Source organism: Neoarius graeffei, chromosome 16, assembly GCF_027579695.1.
Source record: "Neoarius graeffei isolate fNeoGra1 chromosome 16, fNeoGra1.pri, whole genome shotgun sequence".
NCBI classification, from domain to species: domain Eukaryota; kingdom Metazoa; phylum Chordata; class Actinopteri; order Siluriformes; family Ariidae; genus Neoarius; species Neoarius graeffei.
The window spans coordinates 38635223-38653485 of NC_083584.1; the positions used below are offsets into that span (position 1 = coordinate 38635223).

Sequence of the window (18263 nt, forward strand, 5' to 3'; positions counted from 1 at the left end):
TATAGTTCTATAGGCAGGCCATCAGGCCCAGGCGCCTTTCCACTGCTCAAGCCTTTCATTGCTTCTGATAATTCTTCAATACACAAACGTTTACCAAGGTCGGTTTTGGCTTCTTCAGATAATGTTGGAAGGTGGAGTTTATCCAAAAACTCCCTTTGTTTTTCTGAGCTGTTCGATGAGCTGTATTCTGATTTGTACAAACCTTCATAAAACTCTTTGAAAGCAGTGTTTATTTCAGAAGGACCGACCAGGATTTTCCCATCAGGTAACTTAATAGAATTAATAGCTCTATCAGTTTGTATCTTTTTTCAGCCTCCATGCTAACAGCTTTCCAGCTTTCTCTCCCTGATCATAGTATGATTGTTTTAGCCACAATAAACTGGAGGCTATTTTATTGGTGGTTAACTCGTTGTACTGGGATTTCAGTAACATGAGTTCTTGTCGTTTTTCTGGAGCGTCACTATAGTGAAGTTCTTGCTCTAATTTTTTAACTTTTTGTTCAAGAGTGTTAAGCTGGGAGTAATATTTTTTGGACTTATGCGTAGTATAACTTATTATCTCACCCCTTAAATAGGCCTCCCATTTTACTGACGCACTAGTTTGATTTGTATTTAGAGAGAAATACTCATCTATTTTCCCGTCAATAAACTTAAAGTCCGGGTACTGGAGCCATTTAGACTGAAAACAAAATCTAGGCAGTGAGGACATTACATTGGGTAGTTGCATTATCAAGGAGATTGGTGCATGGTCTGACAGCAGTATACTGTCATACCAACATTTCTCTATTTTTGATAGCAGTCTGTGTGGAATTAAAAAATAATCTATTCTGGAGTATGTCTTATATGTGCTTGAAAAGCATGAATAGTCTCTTTTGTTAGGATTAAGATATCGCCAAATATCAGTTAAGTTTAGATCAATCATGAATTTTTTGATAATATTCCTTGTTTGTTGATGAGCGGTATCAATACCAGTTCATCGATCCTGTGTTGGGTCTAACACACAATTAAAATCACCGCCAATTATGTATTGACCAGGGTAGGATGATATAGAGAGAAAGAGGTTTTGATAAAAAGAAGGGTCATCTTCATTAGGATCGTACACACACATTAAACTGACTTGAGTGGACACTATGATACCATTAAGTATAATATACCTCCCTGATGGGTCGATGTATTTGTTTTTTAATTGAAAATGGACTGATTTATGAATTAATATTATGACTCCTCTGGCATGAGATGAAAAGAAGGCTGAATGAACTTTGACCTGGCCACCTGTTTTTAACTCTATTTATATCATTTTCTACCAGGTGAGTTTCTTGCAGAAAAATTATATTGGCCTTCATTTGCTTAATCCTATTCAATACCTGTTTTAGTTTTACCAATTTGTTCAGCCCTCTTGTGTTCCAGCTAGAGATTTTTAACTCTGACCTAGTAGCCATCTGTGTTTTAAAATAGAGTTGCATATTCGGAAGACATGACCGAAAAACTGAAAAGATGAGACCAAGAACATAGCACCGAGATCTTAATCCTTCCCAAAACCCCCTAATGCACTTCCCCAAATGAAGTACATATGAACTACAAAAAGAGTAATTAACTCTGGTTATGTTCAACGTTTGATCCACACAATGAGGAGCAACGTGATTCATGCACTAATACAGCATCATAAGGCTCACTAATATGTCGAAAACAGACTTTAAGTCCAACCAGAAATAAATATTAAGGTGAAAAATAAAATGAATAAATCCAGTAAAAAGAGAGAGAGAGAGAGGAAAAAAGAGAAGAATAAATAAATAAATGAGAAAAAAAAGAAAACCCACACACTAGCCACTCACATTAGCTAACTTCTTAACATGTTGTCACAGTATTTATAATGTACAAACCACACGGAGATGTTTGAAGGATATATGCCTCTCAAACTTAAATGTAATACGGCTTGGGGCGTAGTGGCTCAGGTGGCTAAGGCGCCATACCATAAATCCAGGGACCCGGGTTCGATTCCGACCTGAGGTCATTTCCCGATCCCTGCCCGTCTCTCTCCCCCACTCATTTCCTGTCCTGTCTCTACACTGTCCTATCCAATAAAGGTGAAAAATTAAAAAAAAAAAAATGTAATACGGCTTCCATATTTCAAAACGAATGTTTAAACATTATGTCCACAGTAAGGGTTCTTATTTACCAGATGTAATGTTGAGGGCAGCGGAATTAAATTTAGAGAATATATTCATCAGCTCTCTGGGCTTAGGGATCCTCGCGGAGTGACTGAGCCAGTGGGCTGAATGTTACGAAGAAAACCCTCTGCCTCGGTAACGGATGCGAAGACCAGGCGCTTGCTGTCATGGGTGATCACCAGGTTTGCAGGATAGAGTAGCCTGTAACGGATGTTCAGAGCTCAGAACCTCGCCTTCACTCCATCGAATAGACGTTGCCTCTGTCAGGTTTCATCTGATAGATCTGGGAAGAAGCTGACCTGTTGGTTCTCATAACGCACCTCCCTCTGTCTTCTGGCTGCTCTAAGTGTACTTTCACGGTCTTTATAGTTAAATTTTATAACTATTGGTCTGTGGGCTGAAGACCGGCTCGTATTAACTTGGCCGGCGCGGCGTGCCCATTCAATTACTGGGGTGGGGGTGAGAGTGTCACCCAATACCTTATGCCTCGGTCACAACCGGCCGTACGCGCTCCTACGGCCGGTCTACGTGCAAAAACCACAAGAAACTCATGGAGGGTGTGCGTGAAACGCACGGAGGGCGCGCGTGTGACGTGCTGATTTTCGAGCCATAGACTGACGGCAGACCGGCCGCAGAGGTTCTTTGTCATGTCAAACAAACTCTACGGGCGCTTACGTTTTTTTCAGGTTGCAAGACAAACTTACGGCCAACGTGCGTCTTTCTCCACGAACAAAAAAAACGCAGCGATATGGGAAACGCCAAAAATCGCATGGCCAAAAAATCGTACGTCCGGTTGTGACCTAGGCTTTAGGGAGCCAGTTTTCCAGGAAACTACACACGTCAGTGCCTTCGGTTTTCTCAGGGAGACTGACCAGTCTCAAGTTAGTGTCTTGCCCTGCCTTCTTGTTCTTGGATTTTATTGCGCAGTATTTCTGTTGTTCCTTCCAGTTGTTTAACTTTTTGCTGGAGAGCAGTGACATCCTCCTCTGTATTCTCTCTTCCGTTTCACCTATTCTCCTTGACTGGGACAGCAAATCTCCCTTGATGCTGTTAACGGCCTCCATCATGTCGGCTGATTGTTTGCCGAAATCTTGCCTCAGCGAGCATATTGCGTTCAATATCTCTATATTCGATGGTCCGCTAGCATTAGCCTCCTCCTGGTTGTCATTAGCATCATGGCTAGCGCCGGTTGTGGCTATGTTGTTTTGTGCCGTTGGCTTCGAAGATTGTTGTCCAGGTTTAGAGGTTTTTGGTGGCATATTGTTCTTCAGAGCTTATTGAAACATATAAAAATGAGTTTAAGTTAACTTTTAGTCATTTTTCAAGTATTTTATCAGAAAGTCAGTGATGAGCCAAGTTACTGTCATCCGTCAGCTGCACTCCATAACCCGGAAGACCCACTTTCGACATTTGATATGTTGTCTATGTTCTATTGTGAATACAATATCAGTTTTTGAGATTTGTAAATTATTGCATTCCGTTTTTATTTACAATTTGTACTTTGTCCCAACTTTTTTGGAATCGGGGTTGTAATTATTTTGATTAACTTGCATGTTGTGTGGGTTGTTTTATTTTTAAATTATTTTTATTTTATTATTTTGTGGATATGTCTATATAATATAAAGAACATACTTGCGTTAAAATATTTCACTCATTCACGCCACTTGCTTATAAAATATTCATTCATCACTCAAAGATAAACTTCATATCTTCGCGTGGGTGTGTAATATCCTCTATCTAGCCATCAAAAATATCTATTTTATATAATATAGAATATTTCTTTTAAAGAAAGCTGCACATCCAGCCACGTTGGACTCTCCCAAGAGAAGTTACAGTCACTACAGTTTCCACAAGAAGATTCTTTATCTGGCGAATCAGGCACAGAATATCTGCCCTCCAATGAAAATACAGGTAATGCAAATTAACTGCAAATTTAAATGTAATTTTCAAAACTGTTGTGGGATCATCTTTTATTGAAGTAGGAATGTCTGTTTCATATGACATGAGGCATCAAAGTAGGATGGATTCAAACAAAGATTCAAGTGTAATTGCATATATAGAGTTGCCTAAAGAGACTTGTTTTTATTTGAGAATTGTAAAATGTCTTCTTTCAGTTAGGCCAGATATTAACTAATCTCTATATATGCACAGTACGTGCATTATTGTGAATTTCCCTCTGGGATTAAAAAAAGGTTGTGATCTATCCATCTTTTTTTTATTTAAAATCTGAAACATAGAATTTTATTTATTAGTTATTCCATGAAATTGAGTTGTACATGAGCTAATCCCCCCCCCCCCTTTATCTTTTAGAGTGTACATCTGGACCTGGAGTGTTTTAAAGTTGTTAACTCCTCAACCTATGCAAGTGGTAAGATAATACTGACATTAAACCAAACAAAACCCAAAAAATTAACTCATTTATACTGACAGATAATAGGTTGTATTCAGTTATGTGACTTGCTTGAGCATTTACCTCCAGTGAATGAAGTGGTGGTCAGACAAACTGATTTGGTTGCTTTTATGCAAAGAGCTAGTGAAACCATCAACGACTATTTTCATAGTTTAGAGGCCAATGCATAGTAAAGAGACCTTCAGAAAATTGCTGTTTGCAATGGCATAGATCCTTACACGCTAGTAAAGAAGAATTTTTCCGATTATTTGAAAAGTTATCCATCCGTTGAGTTCCCCCAACATCTCAAATTACTTGGTGCTGCAGACATCGTTCTACACCACAAATGGAGGAAAACCTGGAAGAGCATGGAGGCCTACAACTTTTTATATGTAGCTGGGTTAAAAATCTGGATGTTAAAACACTACAAGATGCATCGTGTATCTTTTATGCCCAGGAAATGAGGAATTTTTGGGCTTTTTGTATGCGTCTTCGTGATGATTGCTAGGATGCTCCAAGTTTTAGTATCGGGTGCAAACAAACCGCAGCTGCTTGAGTCTCGATCCTCCCTGCTCTTCTCTTCCGGGCAAATAATTCACAAATATCCACAGAAACCCCTTTTAAAGACCCGGGTTTTGGTGAAACAGGGTGGAGAAGTTATCACCACTCACTGTAACTGCATGGCCGGGGAAGCAGTTTTCATGCTGTTAACTCATGAGCTCTGCTTTTGTGTTTCTGTGGATCATCTCGATTATCTTATCTATCTAGTTCAGTGTAGGAGCCCAATCTACATCATTGTCCTTGTAAAGATTGCTTAGGACATCCTGATAAAGTGAAAACATGCGCGTTAGTTTACAATATAATAATAACTGGGTTTTATTCTTAAGAACAACTCGCAGCCTGGAGGCTGAATTACATGTTCCATACAGCAATTATACACTTATAAAAAGAGTAAAAGATGACCATGTATCAAACATTTACAATATATCAACATTTACAATTGTTTAAAAAAATAGTGACCATGATCAAACAGTAAACAAAAAGACATCTGAAGACTTGAGTGTCTCCTGAACTTCACAACATCACGAAATGATGGAAAATGGCGAGAAAGGTGATTTTGCGAATCCAAACGAAGTAAATCAGAGTAATTTACAAACCTATCACAAAGTGATCACTGCAAACTCGAGTGTTCTTTGACTCTGCTCCCTTCCATCACAACGAAAGATTTAAGAGCCACCTTTGTCATCGTCTTTTGGTAAAATCCTTTGCTCTTTTGCCCTTTTTTTTTTAATCACTTCACAGGGAACCTGGAAGAAACTTTTCAGTTTCATGGTTTGACTCGAGCAGCCCATAACAATGCAAGCGCAGGGCATTTTAATGATTTAGCAAGGCACCCCAGTGATAACGCTTTGTGAACAGTGAGCTCAGCTGACCACCACTTCATGTCTTGCATATCTAATGTGGCAGATGTGACATTGGATGCAACCCACCTATATCCCTACAAGACATTTTGGAGTGTTCATTTGTTTATATTTGTACTTGTGTAGGTTATTTGTTTGTTTTTCTTTTAAAATAAAACTTTCCTGGGTAATGCCATCTTGCTCTCTCCGAGGTTCAAATATTGTGCTCCGAGTACAAATTATGCGAGGGAATCTAAGATTGCGATGTCACTTATACACCATGTGACTTACCGAGGCTGAGATCTAGTGGATCATCACTGCTAAATTGTTGTAAACAACCCTAAAGATGCCAGAGTGTCAAGCATTTGGCTGTAAAAATAAGGCCAATCCTTGAAGCGGTGCTCTCACTCACTCACTCACTCACTCACTCACTCACTCACTCTCACACACTCTCTCTCTCTCTCTCTCTCTCTCTCACACACTCACACACACACACACACACACACACACACACACACACACACACACACACACACACACACAGAGCAGAATACATTTATTGGTAAATTTATATGGATCTGTGATGCCTGCATGTTTCAGCTTTTGGATGCAACACGATCTGCTGGGATAATCTAAATTTTTAATAGTTTCAGAGCGATTGGATTGACTGCAGTCGTCTCGTTTTTCATTATGAACTGTCATGGCTATGCTTGTTTCTTCGGCAATATGGCGGATGCTGTGTAATGAACAAAAATCTGTGACATCAGTGAACGACCCCTATAAACGCTCAATCACCAGCTACTCGCAGTGGGATGTGGTGTTTTCTTGTTGTTTTCTTCTTTTTTTTTCCCTTTACTGAATTAGAAGCCTTTATTTGATGACTGTGTTACACTTTCAGTGCAAATGGCAGAGCTCAGAAAGGTCGATATATAAGATGGATGGATGGATGGATGGATGGATGGATGGATGGATGGATGGATGGGCGGGCGGGCGGGCGGGCAGGCCTAGAACTTCATATATTTTTTCACCAGCCAGCCGGACTAGTTACCTTCCAAAGTAACTAGCCAAACAGAAAATCAACTAACCAAAATTTGTTCATGTATGAATTTTACTTCTGTCAAAAATAACACAAAAGAGAGTAGTTACCATTGTTCATGACTAATGTGCATTTATTTCAAGACCCGAGTATTTTGATACTCTCATCTCATTATCTCTAGCCGCTTTGTCCTTCTACAGGGTCGCAGGCAAGCTGGAGCCTATCCCAGCTGACTACGGGCGAAAGGCGGGGTACACCCTGGACAAGTCGCCAGGTCATCACAGGGCTGACACATAGACACAGACAACCATTCACACCTACGGTCAATTTAGAGTCACCAGTTAACCTAACCTGCATGTCTTTGGACTGTGGGGGAAACCGGAGCACCCGGAGGAAACCCACGCGGACACAGGGAGAACATGCAAACTCCACACAGAAAGGCCCTCGCCGGCCCCGGGGCTCGAACCCAGGACCTTCTTGCTGTGAGGCGACAGCGCTAACCACTACACCACCGTGCCGCCGTATTTTGATACTGTTGTTAATAAATGAGAACAACACAGAGCACCATAATATAATATCAACAAATAATAATCTATTGGAAAATTTGGCAACTTGGTGTATGAGTATTGAAAACAAATATACTTACTATCATGACTATAGCACCCAAAATATGTCCAACATGCTTTCTGTATTTAACCATTTATGAGAGAGAAAGCATTAGGAGCTTCATATTGACTAGGAATCAACTTGAAAAAAATTAATTATTCCATAAAAATCATATTGCAGCCAAGGCCTACCCTGCTCCCACATTTGCTTATAAGTCCTTTGTCATTTCTCCTTCTCGTACGCTTTATCGGCGGCCTTTTTCTCCTCTTCAGACCGAGGTCTCTTTGTCCCCGTCTCTGGCGGTTTCTGTACACCTTTCAGAAAATTCCACATCGCAATGTAGCTTTGGCAGATGTAGATGTAAACAACAACAAAAACACTTGTTTAAATGGGCGATAATGTGGCCACATCTATTGAATTTGATAACGTGATTACCACGATATTCAACGAGATGCGTTATATGCATGCACAGTAGTGAAAAAACCGACAGCCTGACTCGTACACGATATGATTCGGAATTCTTCGGTATTTTCCGTCCTGCCAATAAACACATCGATTAACACAGACACGGCACACGCTTAATATGTGGCAGCTTTAGTTGACGGTGTGTCTGAATCTTCGCTTCATATACATTTTTTATTTTCAACTAGCTAGCCGGGCTGGCTAGTGACAGGAATTACCCACCAAATGACAAATTAAGTCGCCTCGGGCGACAATAAAATTATTTTTAAATTTTTTTTAAAAATAGACAAATCATTAGTGTAGGTATCATGCCGCCATCTTGTGTCTAAGAACTACAACTTCCGCGTGATCATGTCACGCTGGGCGGGACCATTTACTCACAGCTCCTCCTGCACAACCCATCTTCTTTCCAAAAAGAGCTGGCGACCAGCCATCTTTCTCTTTTGCATCTGAACTCCGTAGGAGACGGACCAGATAAAGAGATTCACCATCGGACCGTCCAAACACGCTCCAACGCGATTTCCTCTCTGTGTCTGCTCCTGATCATGGCAGATACCGGAAACACGCGAGCTTCAACTCAAACGAGTTAAAAACCGTTTTTTCCTCCATTTTCTTTTACGCGCGCGCAGCTGCAAGTCAAAGCAGTCTACTGAGTTTTTAAAGAACGGCGGGTTCCACTTCTTTAGACTCGTGCACAGAACTTTCCTCCTCACGAACTACGAAGCTTCTCCAAAGAACCTCTCCAGGCTCCTGTGAAGATCTGATTCATCAGAGATTCTCCACTTGCTACAGAAAGGCGAGACTTTTGAATTAAGGCTGGCACTGGGCACAGATAAATAATATTAGTCTAGACAGTAATTAATTCACTAAGTGTGAAGTCATAGTCAGGAATAAGTGTGTACACTGATTTATTATTTTTGATTCCCTATTATTTGGTACTATTGATTTTAATTTGGTTAATCAATAAGTTTTTGCATGATTCTCTCTCTCCTAACATTCTAATTTCATTTAACTCACTCATATTGTGACCTCATTAAGATTTCAGAATGTTTTGCCTCCAAAGAGGGCCTTTGTATGCTTGGGGAAAGCCCCTCCTCCTCCTTTGTTCTCAACACGAGGTCCTCTGGATCTCAGTTTAGATCAATATCACGTTGGCTCTGACTGGTACGACCACATTCCTGGGGGGGTCTTACCTCCTCCTCCACAAACACGTGGAGTTAGCCACGAAAGCCAACGCTCCTCTGTATCTCAGTATTAGAGAAATATTATAAGTCCTAAGTTTAATTCAACCTTGATAGCAATCCTCCTGTTTACATTTAAAGCCATGTAAACTACAGATGACTGTTTGAATGTATTTTATCATTAATTTCTGGTTTTTGACACACATGGTTTACTAGGCCTGAAGGAAGCACATGGTGTAGCTAGGCTTTTCTTTGTCTGTTAGCCACAAAGCTAATCACTTGGCTACACACACACACACACACACACACACACACACATGTGCTCACTAAACCTTACAGATAACGTTCCTGGCTCTTCCTGGTACACCAGATTCCAGAGCTTTAACCTCTAACCCCACACACATGTGGAGTTAGCCACACCCACATACACACACACACACACACACACACACACACACACACACACACACATATATGTGGCAGATCACAGAATCCAGGGACACATGTCGGCCCGGGGGCATTTTGAGTTATTGACAGATTCAGAAAGTACAGTTTCTAAGCTTTCCAATGATGCCTTCCATGTGGAGATCTGACAATATTTGAAGAATGTGTGGCCTTTTGAAAGTGTGTACTTCTTAAAACAGAAAAGGGAGAAAATCGCCCTCAAAGTTTTCCATCTCAGCTACTCTGGGTGTAGGGCGGGAACATAATGGTGCTCATTTGCATGACATTAAGGAAAGCTCTACCCCCTACGAGCTAGCACGATACTACTTTCATGTAAACAAAGATCACCACGTCAATTTTCCTTCCATGCAAAGTATGCCCAACACAATTATGAAGTACAAAAATAAGTCCTAAAGTATACTTTAACGTTTTGTGGTTGAAAAATTACTCACACCGTAAGAAAGAAAGATAGCATGATGATGACACAACTAACACAACACTAGTTTCATGTAAAGCCTCGGTCACAACCGGACGTACGGTACACGCTCCTACAGCCGGTCTACACGCAAAAAACGCAAGAAACACACGGAGAGCGCGCATGAAACGCACGAGAGCGCGCGTGTGATGTGCTGATTTTCGAGCCACAGACCGGCCGCAGAGGTTCTTTGTCATGTCAAACAAACAAACTCTACAGGCGCGTTTTTTTCAGGTTGCAAGACAAACTTGCGGCCAACGCGTCTTTCTCCACGAACAAAAAAAACCCGCAGCGATTTGGGAAATGCCAAAAATCACACGGCCAAAAAATCGTACGTCCGGTTGTGACCTAGGCTTAACCAAACCACAACACTCTCCGTTACATGCAAAAATAACCACACAGCCTTAGATTAATAAACTTACCCCATCAGAAAGAGAAACGACGCCTTGCATACATCAATGCCTCCGATGGAATGTAATCCTAGAACGATCTGTGTATCATCCAATCATTCAAGTATTCCATTCAATCTGGAAAACGAGGTTGCGTTTTTTTTGCTAGAAATGGTGATCTCCGATGTAAATACCGAGTGTCTGTTTGCTTCGCGGTGTTTCACCTCCTCTGCGCTCTGTTTAGTAACTCATTCCATAGTGATATCACACGCCTGTACGCAGGTTAAGTAGCCATGCGCTCAGCCCGCATCATACAGCTGATTCCCGGAAAAAAAACCAAATGACTTAAATCTTCATGTGAATGGTCCATATGGTAATTTACCCACACCCCCCAGCAGGCTACAGTCCTGACAAAAACGAGACAATTTGCAACAAAAAATGTATGCTTTTCCAACAAAACAATCTATTATCTGAAATACTGATTGCATTCTTCAAGATCTCAACTTGCACATGATGGAAAAAAACAAAAATCACAAATTTCGAAAAAAAAATGCTTCTTTTGCGATTATCTCGGATTCGTTTCGGCCGACATGTGTCCCTGGATTCGGTGAGCGGTCACATATATACTCAGAGAAACATTGTTCCATTCTGAGATTTTATTCTGTTGCCATTCAATTATTAAATTTTCATTTTACTTTTTTATTAGTTCCCTTTTTTTATCTTTTTATAATAAACTCCATTATTATCAGAATTGAAGTGGTGTTGTGTCTGTTGTCCCAAATATCTTCTGGAAATCGCCCACATCGTCAAAGAATTCTTAAGGTGTATGAATAATTAATTAGATGCAGTTTGGTAAGTGATAAATTTAAATTATCAAATTTTAAAATGATTCATTTGATTCACTAAACTGATTCATTTGATTCACTGAGTGATTCACTGAATGACTCACTGGATGATTCATTTGAATGATTCACTTCAAACAATTCAATGAGACTGATTCCATGGTAGGAATCAATTCAAATGAGTCAAATTAAATGATTCAATGGGATTGAATCCATTTAATTATTAAAGATTGATCACTTACTACCAATCTACATACACATAATCATTAATTACACCTACATTAGTTTTCTTTTTAATTTAAACATGCGGGGGGCACATCAAGGCACTTGTTGTGATCGGCAAACAGAGTTTATTTTTTAGCTTTTAGGGATAGTAAATTGGGTACTGATTGCAGTCCTGACTTAATACTATAGTATTTGGGAAATTTAAGCCACAACAGAACAGCTAAAACCAGATGCAGTGCAGTGTGATGTTGATGTATGTAGATTTCAATGAGATATTGAAGTAGCTTATGAGGTTAATTAGTTAAACCCAAAGAAAATAATGCACTAATTAGTGTGAAAATTGGTTGTTTAATTTACCTCTTGCATGCTAGCCATTTACTAGCTTTGTTGATAGATTAGCAAAGCAAGCCAACTATTAGAGACCGCACCAACCAACTTCCTTTGAACGTTTTTCTTTACCATGCCTCTGTACGTATTTAATGAGTGGTTGTATATGACAGGATAAAATTAAACCATGGTTACAGTTTTTCCTGGTAACATGCACGTAGGATGTTTCTGAGGAATTATTTGAGCCAATTGTTTGGATTTGTCACTTTTTTTTAAATAACGTTGTACGTAATTTTCACAGAATTGAGAATCTTGATCCAAATGTCACTTGTGCTGTTGTCTTGTCCCTTGCTACTGTCAGAAATTGCAGCTCTGTACCGTGCATGTACATAGAAAATGAAAGGTCACTTGTTGCCTTGACATTTGTGAGTGTGAATGTAGGCTAACTTCTGAACTAAATGGGTATCAGTGAAATAGGCTAGCCAAAGGAAGTTGTACTGTTTTATGAAAGGAAATGAAATGCTGGAAAGTAAATTGCAATTAGTTTTTGTCTGTCTGTCAACAATATTGTTTGTCATCAGCCCTGTATTTTCATATCTTAAGTTATGTTTGTCTGTTTATGTAGCTCTGGATAAGCTGCAGGTAATATGGAAAGAAAGGAACCAGAGCAAACTGAATGTTAGTATTACACCAGGAGAACGGATCAGTAAGTCCTGTTTATTATTCATCTCACTTAGCTAATCTCTTTTCTTCGGAGATTGATGCACATTTCACCCTTTGCTTAACATCCTGCAGTGTTTGCTTCGGAGGATCAGGAGTCATCTGCTAGCACAGCAATGAGAGACCGCTCAGCAGAGCAACAAGAGGAGAAAAAACAAATGGGTACAATGGCATTCTTATCTACTCTGTCCGTTACTAACACAACTACACACATTTTGGGATTGTTCACAAATCTTAATGTTTGAAGTGAACACAACCTGTTTGTTTTGGTGCATTGTAGATCCTAGTAAAGCTTATTAGTATGAGATAAGAGGAGAGCATAAATAAAAACCCAAACCCCTTCTTCACATATTTTTGTCCATAGTATCCTGGAATTCATTTTCCACAGCCTTCTCTGTTCAAATACCTAACTTGATCTCAGGGTTCTGCCACATCTGTTTAAAACCTAGAGCAATAATAATGAAATATTATAAAGTGGTGTTGTTGAAGGAAAAATAAAGATAATATGGTACTTGAGAGCAATCCCGATAGGGGGTTATGTATATAAAATCATAATCCATTTAATAATTATAATGAAAGGATAAAGTTAAGCACTGGCCCAGAAAATGGAGAGAGAAAGGTCAAAGAAGGTGTAGGATCGTATTAAAATGGAAAACCAGATTCAAGTAAAAAAGAGCAAATGATGCAAGCAAGAAGTTATGAGGGTGGGGGAAAAACTCATGGCCTACGCAAGGGAAAAATGTTTTAATGGTGGAAAAACGCATGGCTTTAACAGACAAGATAGGGGCATGGGGCCCCATTATAATGCAAAATGCTTACAGTAAGTAGCACTGGAAACATCTCGGGAGGAGACAAGATCTTAAAAAAAAAAAAGTAGGACAGGAAGTGTTTCTAAAGTGTATATAAAGGGCGTAACCAGCCACTGCTTTTCAGTCTTCATCCTGGAGAAACGCTCACTTTTGTTGCTGTGAATTGTCTGCATGCAATAAAGATGTTCTTCTGCTGCCAAGAAGACTTCAGAAGAATTCTTATTTAGCTGAATTTTTTTAAATTTAATAATTAATTGATTTTATAATGGGCAATAAAGTGAATGAGTAATAGAATTGAGGTTTAGTCAGCAACACTCTTCTGTGACAGAAACAAAGTAAGGGTTGTTCTCTCGAAAGAATCTCCAAATATATCTGAGGAATATACTGATAAACATTGCTTAACAGAGAGTGGGAGGACGAGGGAAAGAGGAGCAAGTAAAGAAATAACATTTTTATTGCTTTCATCCCAGAAGGTCTGGTGACTCAAACTAGAGACAATTCACCATGCAGAATTTTGTGTGTTGTAAGTACCAACACATTATTTTCTTGTCACATATATAAGGGGTTGAATTTAAAATTTGTCTAATCCTTATTGTAGAAGTAATTGAGTAAATAATCATTTTCCTGATGTCTGCCATAGGAATGTGACCAGACATTGAACTATATAATAGATTACAAGCAGCATATTAAGGGAAAGCAACACAGAAAGGTGGGTTTCTTGGCTTATGCCTTCATCCACATGCACACTATGTTACAGGTGTGTGCAAGGCTGTTTTTATGCATTTATTTATTTTCCCCACTCCTGCAGATGTTATTAGCCAATCCCACCTTTATTATTTTTGTACTTGCCTATGATCAATTCTAATGAACATGGTTGGTTCCTATTATCTCCTACTGTTTCCTAATATAAACAAATTAGAAATTTAAACCATGGAGACCAAAGTAACTCCTGAAATTGAATGAATCAATACAGTAAACATGTCCATCATGCAAGTACTGTGCAGTATCCAATATCGTATCATGCATGAACTTTCTTTGTCTTGCAAGCTCTGTATATGATCACTCGCACCCATGTGACCAGTAAAGTTGCCTGCTTCCACTGCCTTTTGGGGGGGTGGAACCCCATCCTGATGCACATCTCTAAACTGTCTATAATGTATATGGTGGACTGGAAGACTGTTCTGATGCCCTTATACCAGTGCTCCACATGCACTACTATACAGTATCTACGTCATTGTGCTGATCATAATAAATTAGTAACTCTGTGTTTAAACACCGTATGTATGTCAATGCTTATTTAAATGCCTAATAATAACGTCAATGTTTGTGACTTACAGAAACTCATTGAACTGTTTGGACCAGGTAATGAGCTAAATAAATTTTTAATTTACCTTAAAAGGGCTTATGTTTAAAACGTAATCATTCTGCGTAACCTGTGATCAGAACAAGTCCAGTAAGAGAGTTATTCTTGTTATTACAACTTCATTAACAAGGTGTTAATGTATGGCTTGCTGTTGGGTAAGATTTAGTGGTGCTTCCTTGCCAATATTGGCTAACCCTTCTTGTATCCTGTGTTCCCTTTTCTAGGCCAGTACAGTGGTAAGTATATTTCATTACAAAGGCTGTTATATTTGTCTAAATGAACAGTAGGTTGCAAAAGCCAGTAAAAAAGAAATACATAGAAGGAACGCAAATGTATAAATGAAGTCTTACTAACAGATGCCTGCATTCCCCCTGTTGTTGGTGTCTCTGATTTAGGAGCCCTCTCTCAGATTAAACTGTACCAGCACATGTGGAATCGCCATGGCAGGATATCATCTCCTCCACTCATAGGTGAGATGCATGATGCCATATGATTTTATGAAGTATATTGTTATGCTATGATACAAATTAGATTTACAGTATTGTTTTTATTATTTAATCAGTGATTTATGATGTGCTAGACACTACATGCATTTTCACCGAAGTCAGCCTGTTATTATGCTGTATTCTTCAGTGAGATTCTCAGATTATTTCATGTCAAAGTTACTCATGTTTTGATTTTGTATGTGGGGTTTTCAGGCCTGCCACTGCTCACTGTGTTTGTACAGAGGCCTTGTCTGGATTTTCATACACCACTCTACCTGTGCCATGCGTGTGAGCTTAATATTCCTGTCTCTTCCGTGTCTGTGCACCTTACATCCACACAGCACTACTTCAATGTCTTTGTAAGCACTTCCTCTAACAAATTACCTCTTGTTTATGGATTGTTTAATTGTAGCAAGACCAATGATGCATAGTACTACTATACATCAACTTTGAGTTAAAAATGAACAACTATCTGTTAATCGTACTTGAAATCTATTTTTAATAGTCATACACCAAACCAGACCTTGTTTTTCTTGGATCCCGGAATCTGGTCCAGTTTGCACAAGAACAACAGGCTCAAGAAAAGAAGATGACAGTCCTGCAAGTAAGAAAAGAAGTGTGCTCAGTTCTTGAATGCATTGAGGTGTAATTTCATCCATTGTACAGACTTTTTCTCTTGCACATTCAGTCCATTTTTTTTTTATACATGGGGCAGCTGGTATAAAATTACTAGCAGAGCCAAACCCCTCTGTCTTTCAAAGATATAAATGCATCAAGACAATGGTTAATTTTTAGTATCCACAGATTGTTTGCTGTTAACAAATGTCTTAAGATGGATTATTTTGGACTTTTGTGGAACCAACCACAATAGCACCACCAAAGGTTGTGAATAGAATCCACAGAATGGTATGAGAAGTGATGCAGGGGCTGATTTTCTTTCTAGCTCAGACTCTAGATTCACATCAACACTAATAGTTTCTTTGTTGAACTATTGATGGATGTTAATTTTAGCCCTCCAATTTAATATTATAACAAGCCATCACTGCTTTTTACTTGCGTACACTTTATAGTTCTGTATCTGCACACCTTCCATCATCAGAACATATTCTCAAGCTCAAATTTCTATCTGAAATTTTAAAATCTTAGCTCTCTCTATGGTGGCACGGTGGTGTAGTGGTTAGCGCTGTCGCCTCACAGCAAGAAGGTCCGGGTTCGAGCCCCGTGGCCGACGAGGGCCTTTCTGTGTGGAGTTTGCATGCTCTCCCCGTGTCCGCGTGGGTTTCCTCCGGGTGCTCTGGTTTCCCCCACAGTCCAAAGACATGCAGGTTAGGTTAACTGGTGACTCTAAATTGACCGTAGGTGTGAATGGTTGTCTGTGTCTATGTGTCAGCCCTGTGATGACCTGGCGACTTGTCCAGGGTGTACCCCGCCTTTCGCCCGTAGTCAGCTGGGATAGGCTCCAGCTTGCCTGCAACCCTGTAGAACAGGATAAAGCGTCGAGAGATAATGAGATGTGTCGCTACATGTGGGTATGTGAGATGGCAAAAATAGAGCAATCAACACACCTACAGTGGTACTTTTTGTACTTGGTAAAGCTTGGTAAAGTCTGTACTTTATGAGGAATACAAAGGAGTAAATTGTAAATACGTGAAATACAGTATCAGTCAAAAGTTTGGACACACCTAGTCATTCACAGGTTTTTCTGTATCTTGACCAATTTTTACATTGTAGAACAATACTGAAGACATCAAAACTATAAAATAAAACATGGAACATGTATGGAATTATATGGTAAACAAAAAAGTGTTCAAGATGGTGCATATTTTAGATTCTTCAAAGTAGCCACCATTTACCTTGCCGGCGCTTCGCACACTATTGGCATTATCTTAACCAGCTTCGTGAGGTCGTCACCTGGAATGCTTTTCAATTAACAGTTGTGACTCATCAAAAGTTAATTAGTGGAATTTATTGTCTTCTTAATGAGTTTGAGCTCAAACAGTAAATAGCAAATAATAAAAATACAGTAAGTAGCCCTATTCCACAACTGTAGTAATCCATATTATGTTAAGAACCGCTCATCTAAGTAGAGAAACAGTCCATCATTAAGACATGAAGTGTCTTAATTCATAAAAGTAAAGAAAAACATTGAATTAGAAGACGTGTCCAAACTTTTTACTGGTACTATACATAAACTAACAAACAAACATGATGGACCAGACTTTTGCCCCCATTCACTCTTACTGACTGTAATTCCCAGGTGTGTGAGCTTCCAAGTCAACAGCTTACGGAACTCAGGACCCTGGCCTATGAAAGAAGTAAGAATTCCAAGTGATTCTGACTGTCGGAGCAAAGGAGAGACCTAACGTATTTTCTACTAATAAATTCCTCTGTTTCACCCACTCTTTCTAGTCATGGAAAGAATTGGGAAGCACTCTTCAAAGCTGAGAAAATGCGTTCAAGGTTGGTATGTGGATGCTTGTTTTAATTGGACATTACGGTATATTTGGTTAATTCCAGCTTTCATTTCTTGGATTACTGTATAGATGGTGCACCGCCTAAATAGCACGGTGTTTAATTTTATGTTCTACAGTTGAGAAGCGAGTGACACTGCAGTCGTACTCCAGAAGTAGTGAAAGGAAGTGTCCACTGCTTGGTAAGCACTTCTGCCCACTGTGGGAGTTGTATAGTTACTCCACTGTAGCAGTGAAACACTGGACAGTTACCAGTCACTTTATGTACACAGCTGTTGTATTCAGTTTCTCACCACATGATTGTTACCATATCGGTGTCCCTTGTACCAGATCAGTGTCACTGCTTTAGTGAGAATGACCCATCACCTCAATGATGTTTGGTCAGCAGCAGTGATCCTGTGCTTGTCCTGTTCTACTGATAAATGGTGTAAAGAAGGGCTAACAAATTGTAAATTTTGTGCATAGCTAATTT

The 18263-nt window shown here is 39.4% G+C and overlaps 1 protein-coding gene across 5 annotated transcripts in view; it reads left to right on the plus strand.

Annotated features, from left to right (window-relative positions):
- The window catches only part of si:ch211-199g17.2 (uncharacterized), a 184122-nt gene that overhangs the window by 71017 nt on the left and 94842 nt on the right, over positions 1-18263 (plus strand). For 4 of the 5 annotated variants that reach the window (XM_060942929.1, XM_060942931.1, XM_060942933.1 and 1 more), the window contains 14 exons: positions 3956-4078; positions 4478-4535; positions 12569-12649; positions 12739-12825; positions 13943-13995; positions 14113-14181; positions 14810-14834; positions 15060-15071; positions 15231-15305; positions 15534-15679; positions 15826-15924; positions 17578-17635; positions 17730-17780; positions 17911-17973. In XM_060942929.1, coding sequence (XP_060798912.1) covers positions 3956-4078; positions 4478-4535; positions 12569-12649; positions 12739-12825; positions 13943-13995; positions 14113-14181; positions 14810-14834; positions 15060-15071; positions 15231-15305; positions 15534-15679; positions 15826-15924; positions 17578-17635; positions 17730-17780; positions 17911-17973 — 1000 coding nt within the window. The remainder of the gene's footprint in view (positions 1-3955; positions 4079-4477; positions 4536-12568; positions 12650-12738; positions 12826-13942; positions 13996-14112; positions 14182-14809; positions 14835-15059; positions 15072-15230; positions 15306-15533; positions 15680-15825; positions 15925-17577; positions 17636-17729; positions 17781-17910; positions 17974-18263) is intronic. The other variant, XM_060942930.1, reaches the window with a different exon arrangement.